The 24825-nt window shown below is 40.2% G+C and overlaps 1 protein-coding gene across 5 annotated transcripts; it reads left to right on the forward strand.

The window, feature by feature from the left end:
• The first annotated feature begins 414 nt into the window (after nt 1–414).
• On the forward strand, nt 415–24247 carry dnm2b (dynamin 2b). Of its 5 annotated transcripts, none has more exons than XM_028017636.1 (20): nt 415–882; nt 4236–4309; nt 4840–4989; nt 5081–5284; nt 6075–6173; nt 6283–6443; nt 7726–7868; nt 7951–8086; nt 8261–8328; nt 12119–12257; nt 13353–13439; nt 13541–13611; nt 14999–15053; nt 16591–16701; nt 16780–16889; nt 16979–17090; nt 17227–17394; nt 18239–18465; nt 19095–19331; nt 20763–21627. In XM_028017636.1, the coding sequence occupies exons 1-20, from the start codon at nt 722–724 to the stop codon at nt 20827–20829; spliced, it is 2580 nt and encodes an 859-aa protein (XP_027873437.1). In that variant the 5' UTR covers nt 415–721; the 3' UTR covers nt 20830–21627. The 5 variants fall into 5 exon arrangements, with proteins under 5 accessions (XP_027873437.1, XP_027873438.1, XP_027873433.1 ...); XM_028017637.1 differs by lacking the exons at nt 12119–12257; nt 20763–21627 and adding exons at nt 9684–9822; nt 23550–24247 and having other exon boundaries at nt 416–882; XM_028017632.1 differs by lacking the exon at nt 12119–12257 and adding an exon at nt 9684–9822 and having other exon boundaries at nt 416–882; nt 20760–21627.
• The last annotated feature ends 578 nt before the right edge of the window (nt 24248–24825 follow it).

Consider the following 24825-nt stretch of genomic DNA (forward strand, 5'->3'; position numbering starts at 1 on the left):
TTATTAGGTCTTTAAGCTTTAGATATCCATATCTTTCTGTCATAAGTATCAGACCAGAAATAGAAATATAACAGATTTCCAGATAGCTCATATAATTTAAAAAAAATCTAAAAAAATAAATAAATCAGTTCAAATGTTAAAACATGTCACCAAATTAATAATAATGATAACAAAAGTAGTTACAAATATCAAAAATAATTTGAAAAAACAAAACTGTTGACCTCATTCACTGTCTAAAAACGTTTATATTTTTTGAAGCGATAATAAAATAATGCTCTTACTTTTGAAGTTCAAGTCCAGAAACGTCCAGTTAGTAAATTAAAACATGGACGTGCGTGAGTCTACGTACGTACGCGATGACGGACGCTCAATCTGACCAATGATTGGACGAGCAGACCTCGAAAGGCGGGGCTTCGACCTCCGGCGGAGGCTGGGTGTCGCCTGACCGGATGATGACAGAAGTTTTCACTGTAAGCCAGTTACTTTTATTATTCACTGACCCGTTAACTAGCTGATAAATTCGCCGAATTTTCCCGTCCTTTTTTCCCTTAATAAATAAAAAGAAGTAGAAGACAGACTTTCAAAAAGAAACAGTGGCAGGTTGCTGAGAAATTTGGAAACTTTTTTTATTTTTTTCCCCCTCCCTTTGGAAGAGCGAACCGTAATTTGACCAGCGAGGTGTCTGGGATAAAAAGCCCGCAGGGCTCACCGAGGCACCGCTATGGGAAACCGGGGGATGGAGGACCTCATTCCCCTCATCAACAAGCTGCAGGACGCCTTCAGCTCCATCGGCCAGAGCTGCAACTTGGACCTGCCGCAGATCGCGGTGGTCGGCGGGCAGAGCGCAGGGAAAAGCTCCGTGTTGGAGAACTTCGTTGGAAGGTTGTACAGCCCGTGTCTGCTCTTCCGTTTCATCTCTTTGCTTTTAGACCGAGTTTAGCTACTGTTAGTTTCTCATAAACACTTGCGTTACAAAAAAACACCCCACCAAAAACTCGCCAGCTAAGCAGTTGTTTCGGCGCCCAGTGTGTCGGTCCCTCCCAGTTTGTAACGTTTTTTCCCTCAAAACTGATTCTTTCCATCCTGGGGCTATTCACAGTCCATTCCTACGTAGCTCACGCATAAAAAAAAACAGATGTTTGACAGGCAACAGAAATTCTGCAAAATGAGTGTAAAATACATCAAAATGCACTTTAATCAGGCACTGAGAGTAGGTGAAAAAGTGACTGCGAGTGTGTGACTAATCTAATGCTGTCAGCAGGGCCTCCTATCAGCCATGTCTTGTCAAACATTCACAAAGCCTGCTTTATCATAAGATTGCCTGGCTGTAAACACAGACCTCACGTCACATAGGTCGCTGTTTGAATTTCAAGGGTGTGGCAGAAAAAGGTCAGTTTGTAGATTTCCTGAGGTCATTGGCAGATATAATAGCTTATCATTCAGCCACACAGGAATTGAAACAGGAGCTTCACCCATTTGCATAATCTTGTGTTTATGTGTGGGGCTGATTAAGGAAATCCTGACAAAGCCAAACATCAATTGTGACTTTAAAAAAAAAAAAAATCCCTTTTTTTGTGGAGGTAGAAATGGTGAGAAAACGTCTGTTTTAAAATAAGATTGAATTGCTTTGAATCTGCTGAAGATTGGTGCATCCGCATAGTTTTTCTTAACCTCAGCTAAAGTGCAGTGTGTGTGAGAGTGAAAGTAGACTGGACGGCCACGTCTTCGTGTTCTTTTTCCTGTCGCCTTTTGTTTCTGAGCCCCGCAGCAGCCGCACAGGGAGACAGTGGAGGCATTGATGTGTCTGCGCCCGGGTCGTCAGTCATGTCACCAGCTGCACCGTCATGCGTACATGACACACCGGGTACCAGACACCCACAAAGCTGCTAGTTGTTCCCATGTTCGGTAATCATGCAGGCTTTTGACTCCAGTGTGTTAGTTTTTAAATAAGTGGCTCTTGGTTTCTGACCGGTCCAAATAAGCTGTTCTCCTCATTTGTAATTGACAGAACCTCGCAAAGACGTTCGACCTTAACCCTTTGAGTTGTCCACATTTGGTCATTAGTGTTTTCTGTTGCACACAAATTAGTTGACGGTTGCTAAGTAGGATAATATAATATGCAAGTAAAAATCTGAAAAGTGTGTGGTGCATTTGTATTCAGTCGCCCTGAGTCACTGATTTATAGACCTGCATTTAGTTGCAACTACAGCTGCATGTTTTTTGTCTTTCCTTTCTAGTTTTGGACCTGAAAGATTTAACAATTTCTTCTTTTTTTTTGCAAAATAGCTCAATCAGATTGGATTATCAATTGGATTTAGGTCTTGACTTTGACTGGGCTGTTCTATAACCTGGAGTTTTGGTCTTATCTGACTAAATCAAACAGTCCCCATGACTCACTTCTTGTTGCTTAGCCTTTGTAACGTGAAATAGATCACTCATTAACATTCTTCCAGAAATGGCAGTCAATAAAAGGCGTTTCTGAGTGATTTACCAGAATAATGATTCATGATCTGAAGTGACTGAGGAAACCGGATGGAAATCAAAGTTGTGCAACATCCTAACTGCTCAGTCAGCGCTGAACTTCAGGAGCAGCGGGAACATATATGTGCATGTCCTCCGCTATTGACCTTAGTGCATATATGAAGGTTGTTGGTTTTTTTTTTACTCGCTCTAGTTGCTGTCTTTTGAATAAAATGCTGAGTCTCCCTGCTGACCTGACAGCCAGACGGACAGAAAAACAGACATATTCTCCTCGCCTGCAGAGATGTGGGGCACTGACCTGGAAATGATCGCGATTGTATTGAGCAGAAGTTTCCATTCCGATGAGCACGTGTGCAATGAGAAGAGGGAACACAGCCAGATGCTTCAACTTTATTTAGATTGTGTTCGTTTACAGTGAATGTCATTTAAAGTCACTTCAGAAGACGGAAGCAGGTCCAGCTCACGGGGAAACATGCAGTTCAATTTGGTCCAGATTAAATAATTCATATCAATCTCAGTCACTGCAGTAAAACCAGGACTGGGCGATGTGGCTTACATCTAAAATCTCTAATTTCTGTCAAACCGATTTGCAATTTCAGTCTGTTTTTGTTCTCGGCTTATTCTCTTAACAAAGTAATTACAAATGGCAGAAAACAGTTTCAAAAAGTGGCTTTTATTTCAGTCGTTCCTTCTGTGAGTTGTAGGAACACAGTCATAATATTAGCAGAATAAAGACAACATTTTTACCAGAAAAACATCTTAAAATTATGAGAAAAAAGCAATTTTTTGTGTTGTGTTGTATTATGATTCCAATATCATATTATTCCAGTTTGAGTCATATGATTTTCTTCTTGAATTACTATGACTGTACTCTTGTAATATCTTCACTTTATTCTTATAATGGAAAAAGAAAAACATCTTAGCCTGACCGTTGTATTTTGTTGTAGAGTTGACCTGAATTCAGAGTCCAAGTAAACAGAATCAGTAAAACTGGCTCATCAAACAAGATGGCGGCTCTCTGTGTGTTTACATCACTTTGAAATACGGAAACCCAAGGAGGGCATTAGTGGGGGGGAAAAAATCAAGATTTTCCAGAAATTAAATCTTCAAAAACCCAGTTATAGATGCAATCATATTAAATTAAATACAGCAACAACAATTTAATCCAAACATCATAAAGTACAGTCAAACTCAGCCAAACCTTTTATGCAAATTAGGAAAAAGTCAATCAAGGTAAAGGAGCCCAGAAGATTGCCTTGAGTCAATGATTTTGCAATAGATAAGCATGTGGTGAAAGTGGAAAGAAACAACTCTGAGCAGGAAGAAACCTCCAGCAGAACCGTCCTCAGGATCAGCAGCCATGTTGGTGGCCTGGGAGGATAGAAAGGAGATGAAATGCAGAATCACAAAGAGTCCATAGAACCAATCGCCACAATAAATGTTCGTTACAGACTCCATCCAGGAAAGAGACGCAGCTAATCAGAGAAACACTGAGCCAGGGGAGCTTTCTATGCAAACAAAAAGAGTTCACCAAGTTAGAGACAGCAATAGGTTAGCAATGGTTTCCTCCAGAAAGGGGACACAGCTGATCACAAAGGCGCTACGCTAGAGAGACCTTCAAAAAACAAACAGAAAATAAACAAGAACCCTGCAGCGTCTATCTTCTGTTTAAGAATGAAGGATCAACATGTAAATGTTCTTCCTTAGTTTGTGTTTCCAGAAACTAAACTCTTAATCTTTTTTTTGTCTGACAGAGACTTTTTACCCAGAGGATCCGGCATCGTCACCCGCCGTCCGCTCATCCTCCAGCTGGTTAACAGTAAAGCAGGTGAAGCTCCGTCTTTGTACAAAACTTTGGGTTTATTTTAAAACGTGAATAGCAGCAGTAAGCTAGAATTTGAATCCTGAATTTATCAAAAAATTTGTTCCCTCGCTGCAACCGTGTTACCTGATACCAATTTGGATTATTCTGTTCCTTCTTGCCTGGAGTGGCTGTGCATTTAATCAAATTTATTGTTCTGTCTTTTATAAAGTCATCATCATAAAAAAAATTTAAATAGTTTTTTTTTTTAGTAATATTCTAAAATATTACATCTTAATTTGTCAAAAATGTAAAAAGATTCATGGGAGCTGCATCAAATTAGGTCAAAATAAGAATTCACAACATTCTCATTTAAATTATTTATCATTTATTTATTTATTTTGTAATTTATCCTTATTATTGTAAAAAATTTTTTACATTTTTCTTTCTGTAGTAATGGCTGCTATTCTGCACATTTTTGTGTCCTTGATTTTACTTTCATTTTGTGCCAGTCATCTGTGCTCAATGCCGCCTTCATCACTCGTTTCCTTCTGTAGAGTATGCGGAGTTCCTGCACTGCAAGGGACGCAAGTTTGTGGACTTTGATGAGGTCCGTATGGAGATTGAAGCAGAGACTGACCGAATCACCGGGTCAAACAAAGGGATCTCCCCCGTCCCCATCAACCTCCGCGTCTACTCCCCGAACGGTACCGACTCCACACATTAAAACCGTTACTCCACGCATTTAAACTTCCCCCCGCTGACTTCAGCCTTCCTTTCGTCTTTCTCTCGGCTCAGTGTTGAACCTGACCCTGATTGACCTGCCGGGGATGACCAAGGTAGCCGTGGGCGACCAGCCTCCGGACATCGAGCACCAGATCAGAGACATGCTGCTGCAGTTCATCGTCAAGGAGAGCTGCCTGATCCTGGCCGTCACTCCGGCCAACACAGACCTGGCAAACTCAGACGCTCTCAAAATCGCCAAGGAGGTGGACCCACAAGGTGAGACCGTCCCTTCAGACCTGGATTACGTTTTAATCCGTGGATCCTTAAAAATTCAAATTAAAGCCTTAACTTGACTTAAATTCATTTAAAAAGTTAGTTGGCATTAAATTTGTTCATCAGAGGTCTTAAATTTGGTCTTAGTAGGACCATTAATTAGGACTTTTATCAGGCAAAAGGTTGACTCACATGCACACACCTGCATTATATCCTGTGACTCATTGTTAGCATACCCTTGTTCGCTAGCTAGCTTTTTTTGTGCATCTTTCATGGGTAAGTGCAAATTTATCTCCTGTTGTTTGGCTGGATGAAGTTTGTACATTTCTTTGGATATAAAGGTCTTAAATTCCAATCAAACTGGTCTTAAAATGTCTTAAATTTGAGTTGGTGAAACGTGTAGAAACCCTGTAGTCATTCAATCTAACTTTAACTTGGTTTAGTACTGGATAAAATGAATATGGTCCTTGTTCTTAGCTTCCTCTCACTTCCTCCCTTCCGCTCTCTTGTCATTCGTTGCCTCACTAATAAAGCTGGATTGTAGTTTTAATTAACTATTCAATTATTAAAAGATTTCCTGGTAGCCAAGGGGAAGCAAGTAGAGATAAAATGAGTGAATTAGTTCTATCTTTAGCTCTTTATCTTTCAAAGCGCGATGATATCATCAGTGAGTTAGCTGTTCTTTATTGGATTGCAACGACATGTTGTATATATGACGATCACAAGGAGTTTTCAGGTAGAATTAGCTCCAGCTGCAATTTTAAGACAATCATTGTGACACTTTTGTGTTTAGGGCTGCGGACAATTGGCGTGATCACGAAGCTGGACCTGATGGACGAGGGGACAGATGCACGAGACATCCTGGAAAACAAACTGCTGCCACTTCGCAGAGGTAACTCTGCACACGTGATTTTTCTCAGAGTCGCCGGTCTCTCTCAGTCTGGCTCTAAGCAGATCTTAGAAATGTGATCTTAGAAGATCTCACTTTTATTTTTCGTCAGGCTACATCGGGGTGGTGAATCGCAGTCAGAAGGACATAGATGGAAAGAAAGATATCCGCGCTGCTTTGGCGGCTGAGAGGAAGTTCTTTCTGTCTCACCCGGCATACAGACACATCGCCGAGCGCATGGGCACCCCGCACCTGCAGAAGACCCTCAACCAGGTCAGACCCGGCCCGGTTTAAACACTGTCATGTCGTTTGACTTGAAAGTGTTGCTTGGGAGACGCGTCACACCCAACCAAACCATGTTCTGGTACATTTTGTTCTGTTCAGTAATATTTTGTTAATCCCAAAAGGAACGTGGATATTTGTATCCAAGATTCTTCAGAGTCTCTATAGTGTGAGCAGGAGGGATCTCTTGTAGCAGTCTGTATTGCAGCCAATCAGAAAAAGCCCCTGTCTGAAGTAAAGCCTTTTGTTAGAAAAAATTATCTAAGTTCATTTACTTGTGAGTTTATTTGAAAGGTTATGTTTTCATATTATTACTCTGTTTGATGTTTACTTGACTTCTCTCTTTTGTAGTACACTATTAACTATTTTAGGATGTTTGCCTGGAGGCTAAAAACGTTAACACATTCCTGTGTTAACAGCTTTCTGTGAAACTGATTGGTTGCGGTCAGCCTCGTGCTCTTGTAAGGGCATGTCCACAGAAGGTTCCAGAACATCCTGTAGTAAAGGTCATTGGTCAATTGTTTGACCTGAATTCAGAGTCCAAATAAACAGAATCAGTAAAACTGGCTCATCAAACAAGATGGCGGCTCTCTGTATGTTGACATCACTCTGAAATACGGAATGACCAAAAGCCCAACCTCCTTCCTTGTAAACATAATAAAGAGCAGAGGAAACAAAGAGCCGATAGAGTTGATCCCAGACTGTGTTTGATGGCGGTTCTCCGCGTCTGGCTCAGCTCTCCTCTTCTGCAGAAAAGTAATTTGTGTCTCTGGTTGATTCTTTGCAGGTTAGGACCTAAAATAAACCTATCACCTTTCACTTTCTGAATCATCTTTGTTACACAATGAGCTCCAGAGTTCCTTTGCTTTCTTTCGTTCCAAGTTGAAAAGGAAGTTCAATACGTAGTCTAATTACTATAATCATCAAAGGCTAATAACAGTTTATTTCCTATCAGTTTGCACATTTAGCAACATTTGCAAACAGTTATTGCTCAGGAATTTGTGTAACATAATTAACACTAACCATTAAAGTTGCAAGTAAACAGTTTAATACGGAAGCTGTCATCATGTTAAACACCCGACAATCATTTCAGATTTCAAGGTTGCCTTTGGTGAAAACAAAACCATCCTTCTGAACATTAGAAAATGTTTTCTTCTTTTCTTAACTTGTAAATTTGGACTTCCGAGAACATATTTAAGACGGAGTTTACATTTTAAGTGCCTGTAAATTGAAAAATTAACATCGTCTCCACCTAATTTTGTTCTTCCTCCAGCAACTCACCAACCACATCCGTGACACGTTGCCGGGGTTACGCAGCAAGCTGCAGAGCCAGATGCTGTCGCTGGAGAAAGAAGTGGAGGAGTACAAGAACTTCCGCCCCGACGACCCGACCCGGAAGACCAAGGCCCTGCTCCAGTTCGTATAAACACATACAGACGGACACAAATGAAAACATGTTTGAACTCTTTGGCTAAGCTGATGTTGCCTGAATCTGTAGGATGGTGCAGCAGTTTGGTGTGGACTTTGAGAAGTGCATTGAAGGGTCCGGAGACCAGGTGGACACCTCCAACCTGTCCGGCGGAGCGAAGATCAACCGAATCTTTCACGAGCGCTTCCCATTCGAGCTGGTGAAGGTAATTTTGGAGATTTCTCTGACATGTTTCTAAACTGCAGTGGGATTTAAGGACAGACTTCCTGTCTGACTAAGAATGAAAACGTTTTGCATCTAAGGTTTTTCCTGCTTGCCAATTAAAACTAAAGAAGCCCTTTGACAACAAGTAAAATGTGACGCGGCTTTTGTGTCTCAGATGGAGTTTGATGAGAAGGAGCTCCGCAAAGAAATCAGTTACGCCATCAAGAACATCCACGGAGTCAGGCAAGTTCAGCCAGCATGCCAAAAAAACTACTCCACATTTTAGTTCCTGCCCTTCTGTCAGCTGTCCAGATTACACGATTCTAATTTTTTTTCTGTTTTCTTTTCGTCATCACTTTTGAAAACCTCACTTCCAGAAATGGTTTTCAGTATGCAGCAAACCCAAATCGTCCCATTTGCTAATCAATTTATGTTTTTGAGAAAGTAGGCGATGAGCGGAGTATTGAAAATGACTTTCAGTCACCTGTCAGGTGCATCTGACGGACGGCTTGTACGAAACATTTTCATATCAAAGATAATAGTGTGAGATGACCAACACTCACCAGAAAATCACAAAAAATGGGAAGATAAATGTTTATCATTGTGTTGCATATCTATATTTGAATGTGTTGGTTTATCTTTTCTAAATACGACAACATTAATCAGTGAATATTCTGATATTTATTTTGTGCTGTTGTGTGTTTAGTAAGTGTGTGGCAGCACACATAAGTTTAATAAAGTCAGAAAGTGGACGTTTCTTCTCATTTGATCTGTAAATAGTATAATTTAGTTTTTTTATAAGGCTTTGTTTGTGTCAGTTGACTTGGCTTTGAATTACTGGAAAAGTAGAGACAAAACAGAACTGTTTCTATTGTGAAATTAAGAAAAAGAAAATAAGTAAAATGTTATGCGCTTTTCTGTTCTAATGCTTTCTAAACATCGTCTTAGCCAGAAGAACCACAATTAACAGATTTAATTGTAAAAAATAAAGTGATTTTGCATTGTTACAAACGGTAGAAATGCTTCAGATGCTTATTAGTGTCACTGTAAAGTTGTTTTCCTCCACTAATGTTAAAAAAGAAGCATCTCTGTTATTCAAGTAAAGTAGTTCCATTTATTTACATTTACTGAACAATGGTAATTCCATTAACATGTCTGATTGGGTCCATTATTGCGTGATTATAATTCCATTAACAATCCTTTCAACAATCAGGCTTTCATTCCAGTTCATACAAGAAAAGCACAGGCACGCCCTCTTCTGGATAAAAGTGGTAATCACCTCTGACCAATTCAGCTGAATGATTGCACAGATGAACTCTGATATCTGTTACCGCAACAGTTTGGCACAAACCAAACACATCTGTCTCACTCTTTGACATAAACAAAATGGTCGCCTTAAAAGAAACTTTTCTGGAAATGAGGTTTATGTTCTTAACCTTCTGTCTGTCTGCCACATGGCTGCCTTGACTCCGGGTTCTCTTTTCCTTCCCCTTCTCACTGGTTTTCTCCACAGCGTCTCGTCTGCTCATGTCTTCCCTGTCTTTGATTTTTTTGTTTTCAGTCCTTGTGTCCATGTGTCTTATCTGTATGTCCTTCAGGACAGGCCTGTTCACCCCAGACATGGCGTTTGAAGCCATTGTGAAAAAGCAGATCATTAAACTGAAAGAGCCCTGTCTGAAATCCATCGACCTGGTCATCCAGGAACTCATCAACACAGTCAGACAATGCACTAATAAGGTATCGCTGCATGGCCGCCTGTCGGACTGTCGTGCCAGCGCACAGTTAGTGCAGCCAGGAGCCATATCTGTCCAGCGCTGTGTTTTTATTTGTTTTCATGGACTGAGAAGAACACCCTCTGAAAAAGGCAGACAGTAGCAGCTTTAGACCTTGAAATCACAAAAAAAATCACAAAACTACTACGGTAATCGATAAAATCCTACTTTGTGACAGAACATCTGCTTTCATTGAGAAAGGTGCCAACAAGTGTGGCTAAACATTTACCTCCAAAAATCCAATTGCTTCTCAAAGTCCATGTTAAACGAGTCAAATAAGATTTCTACGTGAGATCAACGGTCTCCAAAAGAACACAACAGTGATGCCTACAATGTGACCCTTACTTCTGATGTTTTAGCCAACACACTCTCTTTCTTTACAAGAATAAGCTAATTGCATAAATGTCAGCAAAACATTGTGTTGCTGTTTTAATTTTACCAAACATTTCCATGCCATGGCTCCTTCACCCAGTCAGCTTCAGCTTCTGCTGAGGACCCACTTTACAGAGCCACAGAAAAACAAGTAAAAACCGTCAACTCTTTGTGTTTTTTCTAACTTTTATTTACTGTTTAATAATTATTGCATTTGTTTAGCATAAATACTGCCTCATACCTTCTAATTTTAATCGACCGTGACTTCTTGGGGGCTTTTTTTAGCCTCAGTGTGGGACAGTGAGGAACAAAGCAGCTTGATGAACTTGACTGGCAGCCAATCAGAAAGAGAAGCATGGCAAGTGACATTTCAAGTAATTATTTGTACTTATATTTTAGAACAGTGACTGAAACACGTTAGATTTCCTCATAAAAAAAGTGATTAAATAGTTACGATTAAAACATTTATTAGATTAAATTGTTTTATTCTAAAAATTTTTCCCCATGAGCTTCCCTTCTAGCGCCCTCTAGTGGTCCCCACTTTGAAAAACACTGTTCAATAACATCAAAGCAGCTGAGTTGAAACTTTTACTCAGATAAACTAGTGTATATTTATATACTTTCCCCTACTGAATTTTATTTAATCCCAAATTTCAGTAAAGAATTTCCTGATTCATTGTATTGAAAGGAATGCACATTGAAAAGAATCTATTTCAGCTGTTGAATAGAAAAAAATAACCCAAATTGTTTAGAATAATTTGAGGCTTTTTAAATCTACCCGTCAGTAACTTCTAAATAATTTTGGGTTCAATTAGTAGCCGACTTATTTCACAGAGACGCAGCGGCCGTTTTCGCAAAATAAAAACTCAGATGTTGGCCTCACGTCAAGCATTCGCATGATAAAACATTCCACTTCACCAAACTTCACTTTGACGAGAAATATCGTGCCACGAGAGCCACACCGCCACGGGAAGATCATGTCGAAGCCTCAAACTTTGCGTTTCATAACCCTAACTTTTAGAACTGCAGCATTAAATGACCAATATTTTACCCAATCTGACTGGAAGTCACCAAGATGGTGTTCTGCTTAATAGATAACAACTATTGCATCTTCCTTTTTGCATGGTTTTCCTTTTAACTCGTAATTAGTGGGTAGGTCAATTACTAGCTGTCAACAAATGAGCTCAAGCTGGATTTTCGGTCCCGTTTGACCGTCCAGTCCATGCACAGCATGTATAACCGTCTGTGGACGGGGTTTGGTGTCCTGGCTGGACTGCAGTGCGGTGGAATGCTGTCTGCGTGCTTACAGGCAGATGTGAAATGTTTCTGTGCTGGTTCACTGCAAAACAAGCTGCAGGCCTCATTTGAACTGGGTTGAAACAAGAGTTTTTGTCTTTGCACAGTCATCCTTTTTTGGCATGCTCTGGTTTGCTGCTTCCTGTTTGTTTGTTTTTTAGGGAGGGGGGTTCCCTTTCTGTATGTGCAGCACTGAGGGAAAGTTTTAAGTTGTCCATCACTTCTCTTTGTTTCCTTTCCAATCAGCCAAACTTTCTCTTAGTTTCTTTGAAGTTTTCTTGGATTCTCAAAGTTCACTTAATTGTTTTTGGCTACACTTGTAGTGTCACTAAAACGCTGTTTTTGTCCCGTAAAGCAGATTTAAGAACCTGCAGCTTGTTTTTGTCCTGAACTTGAAGCAGAGCTAACCTAATTCCTGTTTTATCTCTCTTCACATGCTTCAATGCTCTATTTTCTTCCCCACAATATCCCATCCAACTATTCTTTTCTCCACCATTTTTTTCCTCCCTTCTGTCCTACTATGACCCACGCTATGCTCACCTCATTCTTTTACCTGACACTGAAACTCCGACTCCCATGATGCCTCACCACAGGACAGGTCTCTTCACCCCAGATTTGGCTTTTGAGGCCATAGTGAAAAAGCAGGTCATTAAGCTGAAAGACCCCTGTCTGAAATGCGTAGACCTCGTCGTCACCGAGCTTGTCACCCTGATCAGGAAGTGCTCGGAGAAGGTAAATGTGAACAGAAGCAGAACGAAGAGTGAGAGGCAATAAGCGAAAGAGCAAAATCGAAAGCTTTTAAAGGACTAACCAGCCACCGTCATCGTTGTTGATTGTCACTTTTCACCACCGCTTCAAGGCACCGCTCAATGTTGACCCTCAATTATAAATCTAATGACCAACTGAATTTAAACGCAGCCCGTCATCACACTGATCAGCTCTCTTACAAGTCCTCACCCCTTCCCGTTCTTAAATCAAACTCCACCCCGCACACACAAATTTAGAAACCTCTCCCACACACTCTTCAGTCTTCCTGTCTTCCTGAGTCACCTTCCCCCTGATTTACTTACCGATTTGTTGAGACTCACGTCAAGCAGATGGCGAACGTGTTGGTGCATGCTGTCCTATTTGAACCATCTGTAAAAGTGTCGCTGCTCGGGAATGTGCAGGTGTACTAATACAATCCATGCAGCTTGTAATTACAGTGCCTTGCGGGGTTTTCAGTCCTCCAATTCTGTTTCCAATTCTGCCAACTTGACACAAACTTTAATCCACTTCATTGGGATTTTATGTGATCAACGTAAAGTAGTGCATATGTTACACCGTGGTACTGGCCTGGACTCAACTGGAATCCGGAGATGTCAGGAAAAGACAGTCAGACACAAAGTTTCATCTGCAGCAGCAAAACTGTATTTGGTCAAAATTTTTGTTTTCACTTGTTTTAGAATAAACACTTCTAAGAAAAAATACAAAAGCAACAAAAAAATCCAGCAAGTTAAACAAAGATTCCTGCTGATGCGAGAGTGGTGCAGTGAAAAGCTATTTATCAAGCAGCTGAAAATGTTGTGTCATTTTCCTCCCACTTCGTGATCATCCATTACTTTGTGTTGGTGTGTCGCATTAAATCCCAATAAAACATCCAGAGGTTTGTGGTTCCAATGTCGCAAAATTTGAAAAACGTAAAGGAATATGAATGTCTGAATATCTTTACAAGGCACTGTAGGAGCTCTGCACGATGTGCTAATGTGTAGGTGTGCAGCTTGGGATTACTTGCGTCAGTCTGCAGCTGTTTTTTTCTTCTTCCTGCATACACGTCGGTGTTTACAGTTGGATTCGTACCCTCGACTGAGAGAAGAGACGGAGAGAATCGTCACCACTCACATCCGAGAGAGAGACAACAAGACCAAAGACCAGGTTTGCATTTGTTGGCAGTAAAAAGATTTCCAGTATACTGGGATATTGTAGTTATGCTTTGTTTGTGCAGGTAATGTAGCGTGTCGTATTTTCCCTCTCAGGTGCTGCTGCTGATCGACATTGAGCTCTCCTACATCAACACCAACCATGAAGACTTCATTGGATTCGCAAAGTAAGATAAACTTCTGATACAGATTAATGGGGACTCTTACTGGGAATCTGCAGATAATTACCAGGGACTAAAATCCAGCTTCACTGCTCTGATTGGCTGTTAAGATAGATTTGGTCTGTGGATAACTGTAAAATTTTCAAGGATGATGTCGCATCATAGCTCATGGTGGATGTTTAAGAGGCTCTGCGGTGTTCAGCCAGCGTTCTTTCTTTAAGTGAATTCATCACTTCTAACGACGTGGGTCCAAAAACTTCTCAGTTTCAGAGTTAAAAAGCCACAGGATGATATGTTCTACGTTATGTTATATTTTATTTTAGATCAAAAGGCTGGGATCATCTGTTGCTTTTGCATTTACAGTTTTTTATTTGTGCAAAGCAGGTTAGTGTTGCTTCAGTAGTGAATAACTGCATGTATAAAGATGCTCTGCTGCAATTTTTTTTGTCTACAACAGTAAAATGATTATGCGAGTTCATCTTGTTTCTGTCCCTATCAACCGCAACTCAGCGATGTTCACAGAGAGACTGGAACTGTTTTCAGAGATGACTTTCTAAGAAACAGCCAAAACAAAGACGAACACAGCGTTCAAATCACATTGTTGCCGAGGTCCAAATGGTACAGAAGCTTGTGCGTTAATTGCGCATTAAATTAGCAAAGTTAAAAGGAATTTATGTTAACGCACAACTGACTTATTTTGAAGATGTAAATGTCCGTGCAGCAGATAAAACTAATTATTTACATTTAAAACACATTTTATCTTGCCTTGTCAAAATTGGATGACTCATTTCAATAAATAATCAAATTCAGGTTTGCTTTTGGATGATTCTGGTGTCTCATTGGATTACTGTCAGGTTTAAGAGCTTTTCTGCATATAAAATACATAAAAATGAAATTGAAGCATAAGTAGAGATTTGCACATTGCAAGACTAATGCTTAAACCACAAAGTGTAACTGATGTCTGCATAGGAATATTATTTATACTTAATAGAGTACCTGAGTTTTAAAAGTTTAGAATAAATATATAAGCAATAAAACATTCCCTCATTCATCCATACTCTTTTATTGCTTTGGGGACGAATACTGATAAAATAATTGATGAAATATGCTGTAGTCATAAAATACAACTGAACCAGCCATAAAAATGCTAAACTATGCAATAATTAAAACCAATAAATGGAATATTGGTAAATAAAGAAATATATTCTGGACTTATATTGATCAGAGTAATTTTTTTGAACGTTCTTTCATTTGTAACTGGATCAGACTGAATGTGTAAGAGTCGACTGATGGTTCTTCCAATGTGTGAAAAGAAACCGCTTCATAAAAACCCTAAAACGCTTCATAGTTGCCAGTTTTTGTTCTGATTTTATTGAACGCCTCTCTCCTGCAGCGCCCAGCAGAGGACCGCTGCCAACGCCACCAAGAAGAGAGTCATGCCCAACCAGGTAATCAGCTCTCTCACATCACTGCAATGTTTTGTTTTTCCACTGTTATTGTTCATCTTTCCATGCTACTTCCTGGCCCCCATTGGCTCTTTGTTCCTCTCTTCCTCCTTCTAAACCGCTCAGGGGAGATTCTAGTAAGCACCTGGCCCCTGGTTCCTCTTTAGGTGGGTGGGGGGAGTCGCTGCTCTCTCAGGCCATGAGTGACGAAAAATATTTTTTCATGCCCGTCAGGGAAGAGGGAAGTGAGAATTACGCAGACTTATGAGAACTCACAGGTCAGCTTTTAAGTGTAAACAAGTGACATCACAGCTTCTTCTGAGCTTTTAAGAATTTTGTTCTGCATCTATTTATGGATGAGGGTGAAATTAGAAGAAATACGGGAAAGCTAAGATTAATTGTTGCAGATTTAAGGCAGCAGATGGTGAGGCTTGTCTGTAAAACGCTGTAAACCGTTACATCACAAGGCTGGAGTGGTTTTCCTCTGATCATCTGATTTGCAAAAAACTCCTAAAAATAAAACAGCCGTCGGATCACAATTTGAAATGCTGAGTATTGTTTTATTGAAGGAGCACAGAGACATTTTCCAACTCTCTACATTACGCTAGACGTCAAAAACAACCTAAAATCTCTTGCACCATGACTGCTGTGAAGATTATTTTCTCCCATTTTTCTGTACTGTAGCTCTGCAAATAAAACTCAGTCCACCATTTTAGCCAGAGTGCTGCATTTCTGTGGTATGTTTTTATGTATTTCTTTAAAGCTGCAGTAGGTTACTTTATAAACAATGTTTTTTTTTTTACATATTTGTTAAAACTGCTGTGGAATCTTGACAGAATAACATGAGACAGTCGATCTGTGAAAGAATCGAGCTCCTTTTCTCTGTGGTCCTGCTCCCATCTTCAGAAATGCACCACTTCTATTCATACACAGCCAATCAGAACACAGAGGAGGGTCTTAGCACTGTCCATCATGTTCGTGTAGGCGCTGCTAAATGCTAACGGCGGAAAAGCAACTTACAGTTACAGAAAAACCGTTTAGCTATTGTCATTGGTTGCTATGCTAACTAGCCCGTACATTCATAGCAGGCTCCGCTGAAAGCAAGGGGATGTATCACAGCAGAAAGCGAATGGCAGAGTGTGACCGGCGTGCACACGAGCATGATTGACAGCGTTAAGATCGTCCTCCTTGCTCTGATTGGTTGTTTCTGACCATGAAGAGTATTTCTCCAGTGACTGTAGGACAACAGGAAGGAGGCAGAGAAGCTTGTTTTTTTTCCCCATATATTATCTCTCAAAGCATACTGTCATAGTATGTTGAACAAATGTGTGAAAAACATATTTCTTCATAAAAGTTACGTACTGCAGATTTAAAGTTACCAATGTTAACACAGAAACAACAGCGAGTAGAAAACTGTGGCAAATCAAATATCAAATTGAAGCACCAAACTCTCTCAGCTGCATTTTCATTTGGTTGTAGCATTCTGCCTCCTCTTTTAGGATGAGTTTTTAAATACCAGGTGTTTCTCTGGACCGCTCAGGTGATCCGCAGGGGCTGGCTCACCATCAACATCAGCATCATGAAGGGCGGATCCAAGGACTACTGGTTCGTCCTGACCGCCGAGTCTCTCTCCTGGTACAAAGACGAGGAGGTAAACCTGCAGAAACAACAGGGAATGAGCGTGTAGCTGTCAGTCTCTGGCAAAATGTCACACAGAGTGTTTCATCAGGAGAAAGAGAAGAAGTTCATGCTGCCTCTCGACAATCTGAAGCTGAGAGACGTGGAAAAGGGCTTCATGTCCAGCAAGCACGTCTTCGCCATCTTTAACACCGAACAAAGGTGCTGACGTCTTTGTTTGTCTGTTGTTGTTGTTTTTTGTTAAACTCGTTGGATTTGAATCTTTATGTTTCGGTTCTGTTCGTTTACAGGAACGTGTACAAAGACCTGCGTCAGATCGAGCTGGCCTGCGACACCCAGGAAGACGTGGACAGCTGGAAGGCCTCCTTCCTCAGAGCCGGTGTTTACCCAGAGAAAGACCAGGTGCACAAAAGATTACCGCTGACTAGATGTTCCCTGTTGAGTTTTCAGGCACACTGCAAGCAGAGACTCTCTTTTGACTTTCCAAAAACGTTTCCTCTGCGTGGATGACGTCATGTCCGCTTCTGGTGTCCCTCAGCACGAGAACGAGGACTCCATGATTCCCGGGGACACGGTGTCCATGGATCCACAGCTGGAGCGCCAGGTGGAGACCATCCGCAACCTGGTGGACTCGTACATCAGCATCGTCAACAAGTCCATCAGGGACCTCATGCCCAAGACCATCATGCACCTCATGATCAACAACGTACGTCCCGATTTTTTTTTCCATGTAAAGTTGAGCATTTCTGCTGCCAGATGGTTCTGCTTGGTGCATTTTAAACGGGTTTTAAGGAAACTTCACAATGAGGCCAAACACAGACACACACACAAGCCAACACACTTGATTTCTGTTTTCTTCTAACTTCACAAATTTGACCAAGCCCAGAGACATTCATTGGGATTTCAGTGTATAAAACTCCTTTAAGTACACTCAGCTATAATATTGTACGACTCTATTTTGTCAACATGTTTAAAGTAAAAAAGCTCTTAACAATTTTTGCAAATTTCTTGTCTTTGACGGGTGTTTTCACTTCTCTTTAGCTTCTGCAGCAAATCAGCTAATCCATTTAGCACGTAGCATCACCACTGAAGGTTTGCAGAAAAAGTCAAATGCATTCCTAGTGCTAGTACTAATGTTGGTCTGATTTGTTGTTTAAATCTGTTTTTGAACGACTTTGATGCTTAAATGTGACAAACCCAAGCTTAATAGGGCCAAACTAAGACGTTCCTTTTAAATTGCTAACATGAAGTCATAATATGATGACAATAAAGTCTTACTGTTAGTAGAGTAGATGAATTATTACCAGAAGAAAGTCATAAACGTCTGAGAAAATCGTTGTTTTAGTGAGGAAAAAACCTTTTAGATTTATCCAGATCTGTTTGCTTCTTTCTTCAGTTTTCACAATCGTTTCAAAGCCCTGCTACTGATGACGATTTGGTGCTGTTAAAAATTAAACACGTCCTTATTTGTAAGGATACCAAAGAATAACTTTGTGAGGTGCTCAACATTCCTCACTTTACATTTCTTAAATTCATTTTTCACGCTTTAGACGAAGGACTTCATCCACTCCGAGCTGCTGGCCTACCTGTACTCGGCTGGAGACCAGGGCAGCCTGATGGAGGAGTCAGCGGAGAAGGCTCAGAGGAGGGACGAGATGCTGAGGATGTACCACGCCCTGAAGGAGGCGCTCGTCATCATCGGAGACATCAGCACCACCACTATCTCCACGCCGGTGCCGCCACCCGTAGACGACACTTGGATCGCCAAAGAACCAAGGTGACAAATGTTAGACTAAAAGGAACACATGAAAAGTTAATACTTTTAACTTAGACGGTTTTCAACCTACTTAATAGTCAAAGCTTTGAAAAGAACATTTATTTAGAAAATATTAAGTCATTCATAAAATACACATCTCTGTTTCAGCATGTTTTTATTTCTATGTGCTGCAACGCTGCAAAAAAAAAAAAAAGCAGTGTAAAATTGTGATGAAATGTTTGCATTGTCTTGTTTTTGTCATGTTCGCATATAACGGCGGTCGACTTCGGGTGAAATATTAATTATTTTTTGAACATTAAAAAAAATCGGGTGAGCATGAGTAAAACTGTAATATTAGTGTAAGTGTAAAAAGTTTGAATAAATTAAGAGTTCGTGTTTTATTTTAAAAAATATGTGTAAAATATTTTTTTTAATTATTTTTGTAAGATTTTTGTTGTTTATTACAAATCAAAACGAGAGCAAACTGCCTTTATCATAATCCGTAATGTCCACCAGGGGGCCCCCAAGAGCTGCCAGATATGAGACCAGCAGCTTCTTTCTTTCTTTAAAACAATAAACTGCTTTGATTTGTTCAGATTATCCATAATGAACATAAAATTTTAAAAGCAACACCTGGCTCTTTGTTTCAGTCCTCCTGCGGCGTCCCGACCTCTCGCATCGACCGCAGCCCCTCCCAACCGGCCCCCGGCAGCGAGGGGCCCCACCGCGGGTCCGCCCGCTCCTCTGAATCCGTCGCCGGCGTTCGGAGCGCCGCCCGTTCCGTCTCGTCCCGGCGGTCCGTCGCCGTACGATGCCAACTCGGCTGTGCCCCTCATTCCTTCGAGGCCGCCCCGCGTGCCTCCAGCTCTGCCGCCGGGAATTCCCAGGTAGATGGAAACACACACACACACCCCACACACACACACACACACACACGCTTACACATCCTTACGTGATTTAGAGCTTTGTTGTGACATATTGTGAGGTTTATGTCATATCGTGAGGAATTTTTGGCAGTTGGAGGGTCACTGCTTTTCTTCTGTTTTCTTTTTTGGTGCAAATGTAAATGTGGGAAACATTTTGTGATACTATTGATAAAAGTGACAATAAGAGGAATTTATTGCTACTTTTTAGGGGCACAGCAATCACATCATCACAAGCACACATACTGGAATTGAAAAATGCTCCATTTGTAATTTAAAAGTGAAATTTCTATCACTAAGCTGCACGCAGCAACGGTATTTAATCCTATTTTCAAATCGATTGATACTTATTGACGCTTTCATTGAACAAACAGAAAGTAGTAAAAACAACATTTCTAACAGCATGGACAGTTTGTGGGGTTTCATTATTCATTCATTGAAATTTATTGTAAATCAAAACTCTTGTCATATTAAGAAATTTATCACAATAAATGATTACCAATACAATAATTATTTCACCTGACCTTGTTTCATCATGCTGTGATATTTCAGGAAGTTCACTCAAAAAAATTTTTTAACACATGGCATTGAATGTCAGTCATACAAAAAAGCCAAACTGCCAAAAAGCCAAAAATGTAAAATTAGCATCAACGAGTAAAATAATGAGCAATAATGCGATTTTAAGGCTATGTATATTCATATTCTACACTTAATCATTTTTTATTATCGATTGCAGTTACATGTTGTAACATTATCACACCCTACATATAAAGGATTCAATTAAGCTGAGGTAATAACTATTAAAGGCCCAGTGGGCTCAGCGCATCATGTAAACATACGATCTGGGCTCTCGTTTCAGATTCATCTTACAACAAATAAATCCTATTTAAAATTTCTGACAAAATCTTCCTTGTTGATCAACATGAATGTAAGACGAGCTGATAGAAATGTTGCATGAACAGCTTATAATCAGTCTGGGTCCGGCTGAGACTCGGTCTCATTTGGACTGAGCTTCACCATTTTGTTGGTAATTGGCAAACACACACCTGAAAAACCGTTTTGAAGCTTTTAAAGCGCGGGAACGCCAGCGCCGTTTGTGCTTCAGGGTCAGTAATCCCGACTAGAATTTAGACCCATTACATGTCTGGCTTTCCGTCTGCATCTACACGGACACAATAGGTGACCCTGTTGCCATGGTGACGAGCCCAGGAAGCCCACGAGTCTGCACGCATGACGTATCTGCCAGTCTGTGTTGCTGGGGGTCTTTTCGAGGGGGGGGGTTGTTTTGGTGCTTTGGGAGCAATCACTGCATGACTACATGGTAACATTTTCTCCTTGCATGTTTTTTTTTTCCCCTCCCCTTTTCCTCTCTTCCACCATTTTCTCCTGCAGCAGAAGACCGCCGGCTGCACCCAACAGACCCACCATCATACGTCCTTCAGAGCCCTCCCTGCTCGACTAGAAACTCCCCCAAACGTCATTTTGTTTTCCTTCTTTTTTTTTTTTTGCTCCATCTGGTCTCTCAGACCCTGTTTACACTTTTCTATCACTTACTAGCAGAAATGTTCTACTAAAAATAGTTTCCACTCTGCGATTACAAACTACTGTTATGCTCTTAGGTCTGTGCTTTTCAGAGGCATTTTTGTGTAGATATTTTTTTTTTTCTTTCAACGACGACATGAAGGCAAAATGAAAAGATATAAATTTGATGACAAATTTTAAGCCTTCCTCAGAAACTTTGTAATAAAATCCATCTTAAAGCGGCATATGATGTACAACGGTTTTTTTTATATATATATATTTACGTAGGAGAAACGTTTGAGTTGAACACTTGCTAATGTTAAATCTGTAATATTGACACACTAAACACCTCAGTAGATAGCAGCATTTAACAAAAATAATTATTCTCATGTTGTTTTTTTTCTTCACTTAAGCTGATTTATAACGTTCAGCTTCTTACCAAGTAGCTTTTTCTTAATACACTCCTGTTAGGTTTATCATTTCTCCCTCTGTGGGAAACGCAAACCTAAATCAGAGATGGAAACCAGAAGGGAAGTGCTGACGTCTTATGTAACACTAATAACTACACAGATGTTGATGTAAGAATGTCCTTTGCCTGAGAGTTTCCACAAAGCTTACCGTCAATGGAAAAAGTGTCACAAGGTCTTTGAAATTTCCTCAGAGCATGAATCCATTTGTTAAATAAATCTGAGAAACGTCGCCTTTATGTTTATGAATAAAAAACAAATCGAGACCAAAAGCTCTGGTGGTTGGTGCTTCTTCTGGCCGCATGCCTTTTCTCGTGCTTCTGTTTTTCGCTCAAGATGATGTGAGCAAATGCTTATTAAATATTTGCATGGTGCAAACCTGGAAGCAGCTGAGCAGAACTGAAATGTTTCCTCGGTGATGGAGCAAACGCACTCGGGAAAGATGTGGGAAATCTGGGATCAAGCCACAGGAGGGAAACGAAACAGCAGTGATTTAAGTAAGAAGCAGGAATAGAAGTCGCTGCTTTGTTTACGAACCAAAACATTTACTGCATAAACTGAAGAATGTGTGGAGATTGAACTGTGCAAGTTCCTCTGCAACCTTTTCAACCCAAAGAGCCGGTTTTGACCTCAATCCAGCGAAACAAAACTTGTTTTGAGTCACAAATGTTTTGATTTTTTTTCAGGTGCTGAACAAAAAGAAATGTTTACTACAGGAAATATGGAGTCATTTTTAAAGAGCTACGTTTTTATTTCAGCTTTTAGGTTTTAATATTCAGAAAAACATAAAACTTTATCATATACATTTTCTTCTGTCGGATATTATTTGTGTTAAAAAAAAATCTTACATAGTTTCAAACCTAAAGACAAGAAATTGTTCTAAAAAACATCTTTCATTGGAAATTCAATGCAATTATTCTAACTACTAAAAGTCTTATTAGAAACTTACTAAGAGCCTTTGCTTAAGGTTTAAAGAGCCACCTGTGGCTCCAGAGCCTCAGGTTATAAACCCCGGCGCTGGAATAACAATAAGACTAATACATTTTAATAGCACGACACTTTCCAATCACTCAAAGACGCTTTACAGGATTACAATATGAACTCAAACAATGCAACATAGCACACAAAAAAGGGGAAGATTTCGACATCAAAACCAATTCAGCCTGGATCTTTTTTTGCTTCCTGGTGTGTCCAGATTATCTTGTTGAAGCGGCCATTTTTAAGAATGTTCTCCTGCTTCAGGTAACGTGAACTCTTCAAGAGTTTTGGTGTATTCAGAAATGATGGTATATAATAGACATAAACCTGACACGACACGAGGAAGGTCCCCATATCATGATACCTCAGCCACCGTGCTTCACAGCTGGCTGGATTTTACAGTTTTGGATGATATCTGATAAAGCTTTTGCAACCATCCAACCATTCTCTGTACACCCTTGTCCCTAATGGGGTCGGGAAGTGCTGGTGCCGATCTCCAGCTAACGTTACGGGCGAGAGGCGGGGTTCACCCTGGACAGGTCGCCAGTCTGTCGCAGGGCAACACGGAGACATACAGGACAAACAACCATGCACACACACACCTAGGGAGAATTTAACAGTCTATGTTTATGGACTGTGGGAGGAAGCCGGAGTACCCGGAGAGAACCCACCATGCACAGGGAGAACATGCAAACTCTATGCAGAAAGACCCCGGGCCGGGAATCAAACCCAGGACCTTATTGCTGCAAGGCAACAGTGCTACCAACTGCGCCACTGTGCAGCCATTTTGCAACCATAATAAACTAAAAAAAGAAACAATTATTCAGTCAATAAGAAGGCTTTCCAACCTGGAAGATTTGGAGCTCATCACTAAAACATAAATGAATGAGAAAGCTTTGAATTTTTTACTCAGAGAGAACGTTTTAAGTTTCAAACTTCCCAGGTTTGTGAGTATATGAGTAATTATTACTTTTGCTGCAGATCTGTTTTGATCGTCTTGGTGCATTTTGGCTAATATTCTAAGTGGCAGTTTTCTGTTTTCTTCCACTAAGTTCTAGCTTTGGCTGTAAATCATAAAACATTTCAGAATGTTTTCAGAACGTGGTTCCCAGACGATAAAGATCTCGGTGTGAATGCTTTGTTTCCAGTGAGGTTTGGTTTTCAACAGAACCAGAAACTAACCAGAGGTGTTTGTGTTCATGGTCCTCTCACACAGGCGGCCGCCACACGCTCCTTCTCGTCCGAACCCCATGTGAAGAAACCTCCAACCCGGCCACAAAGAATCAGCAGCAGGACTCTGCTGGAAGAACTCTATTTTTCTTCTTTTTTTTTATTTTGTAGTTGCTTTAACATCGCTTGGTTAAAGAAAATAACAAGAGATATCAAGAATTTCCTACAGAAACTAAAACATAATGAGGAAAAAAACTGATTTGCTCTGTATGTATCGTAACATCAACAGTAAATATGCACTGTATATACTGTAAATCATGTTCTGTGGGTAAATAAATACTGCTCAGACGTTTGGGGCCAAACTATTTGGTAGTGATAACTTTATGACGTTACTGCCATAAAGTTACAGTCATAAAGTTGCAACTTTATGACTGTGAAGTCATAATTGTAGTTGGTAATTACAGCCCCCAAGAGGTTTCGTGTTGCATTTTTTTTAGATGCTTTCCAGCTCGAACAACACCTGATCAAAGATTTAGGTTTCTGCAGAACTTCGAGACAGCCTGGGGAAATATTCAGGCGATGCGAATAAGATGTTTAGGTGGGAAAAATTCAGCCCCTCAAACACGGGATTTACCCACAAACGCTCCAAAACATTTGTGAAAATGAAATCATATTATGTATATGTTGTGTGTGTGTGTGTGTATATACATATATACAGTATATATAAATAAAACATTGAAGTTATTACATTCATTCTCAATCCTTAAGGAAGGAATTTGACTTTATGACTGTAGATTCTCTTCATGAGGAACTGCGACTCTGTAGAGATGTCAGTAACACTTTATTTAACAGGGTGACGACATAAACGTGACATAACAGCTGTCATGAACATGACTGTTGTCATTAAGTGCCATTTGGTAAATAATGACACTTTTAATGCAAAACTGCATTACAATTTGTATTAAAAGTCCATTAAAAGTGCCAACTTTGCATTATTTGGTAAATAATGACACTTTTACTGCAAAGTTGTATAAAAAAAAAGTCAATTAAAATGGTCCACTTTGCATGGGTTTTAATGCATAAAAAACCCCTCTATTATCAAGTTGCTTATAGTAATTAGCACCAGGAATATTAATAATTCATAGTGCTAATTACCATCAATGATTAATATTCAGAACTTTTTCCAACTCAGAACTAGAATCCTCCCAATTCCAGTGACATTTGAGAAAACCTGAGACCCGATCCAGTTTCTGTTCCACAGTTTAAAGATTGAACAACTGATCAAATCAAGTCACAAACTTAAACCAAACTGGATAGTTTGT

The sequence above is a fragment of the Xiphophorus couchianus genome, chromosome 5 (assembly GCF_001444195.1).
Source record: "Xiphophorus couchianus chromosome 5, X_couchianus-1.0, whole genome shotgun sequence".
Classification (NCBI taxonomy): Eukaryota; Metazoa; Chordata; class Actinopteri; order Cyprinodontiformes; family Poeciliidae; genus Xiphophorus; species Xiphophorus couchianus.

Excerpts from the sequence above, each read along its gene's own strand:
- dnm2b (XM_028017632.1), top strand. The coding sequence starts at position 722 with ATGGGAAACCGGGGGATGGAGGACCTCATTCCCCTCATCAACAAGCTG. Across the intron at positions 6,444-7,725 it reads TGCAGAAGACCCTCAACCAG|CAACTCACCAACCACATCCG; the intron begins GTCAGACCCGGC and ends TTCTTCCTCCAG. Across the intron at positions 8,087-8,260 it reads TCCCATTCGAGCTGGTGAAG|ATGGAGTTTGATGAGAAGGA; the intron begins GTAATTTTGGAG and ends TTTGTGTCTCAG.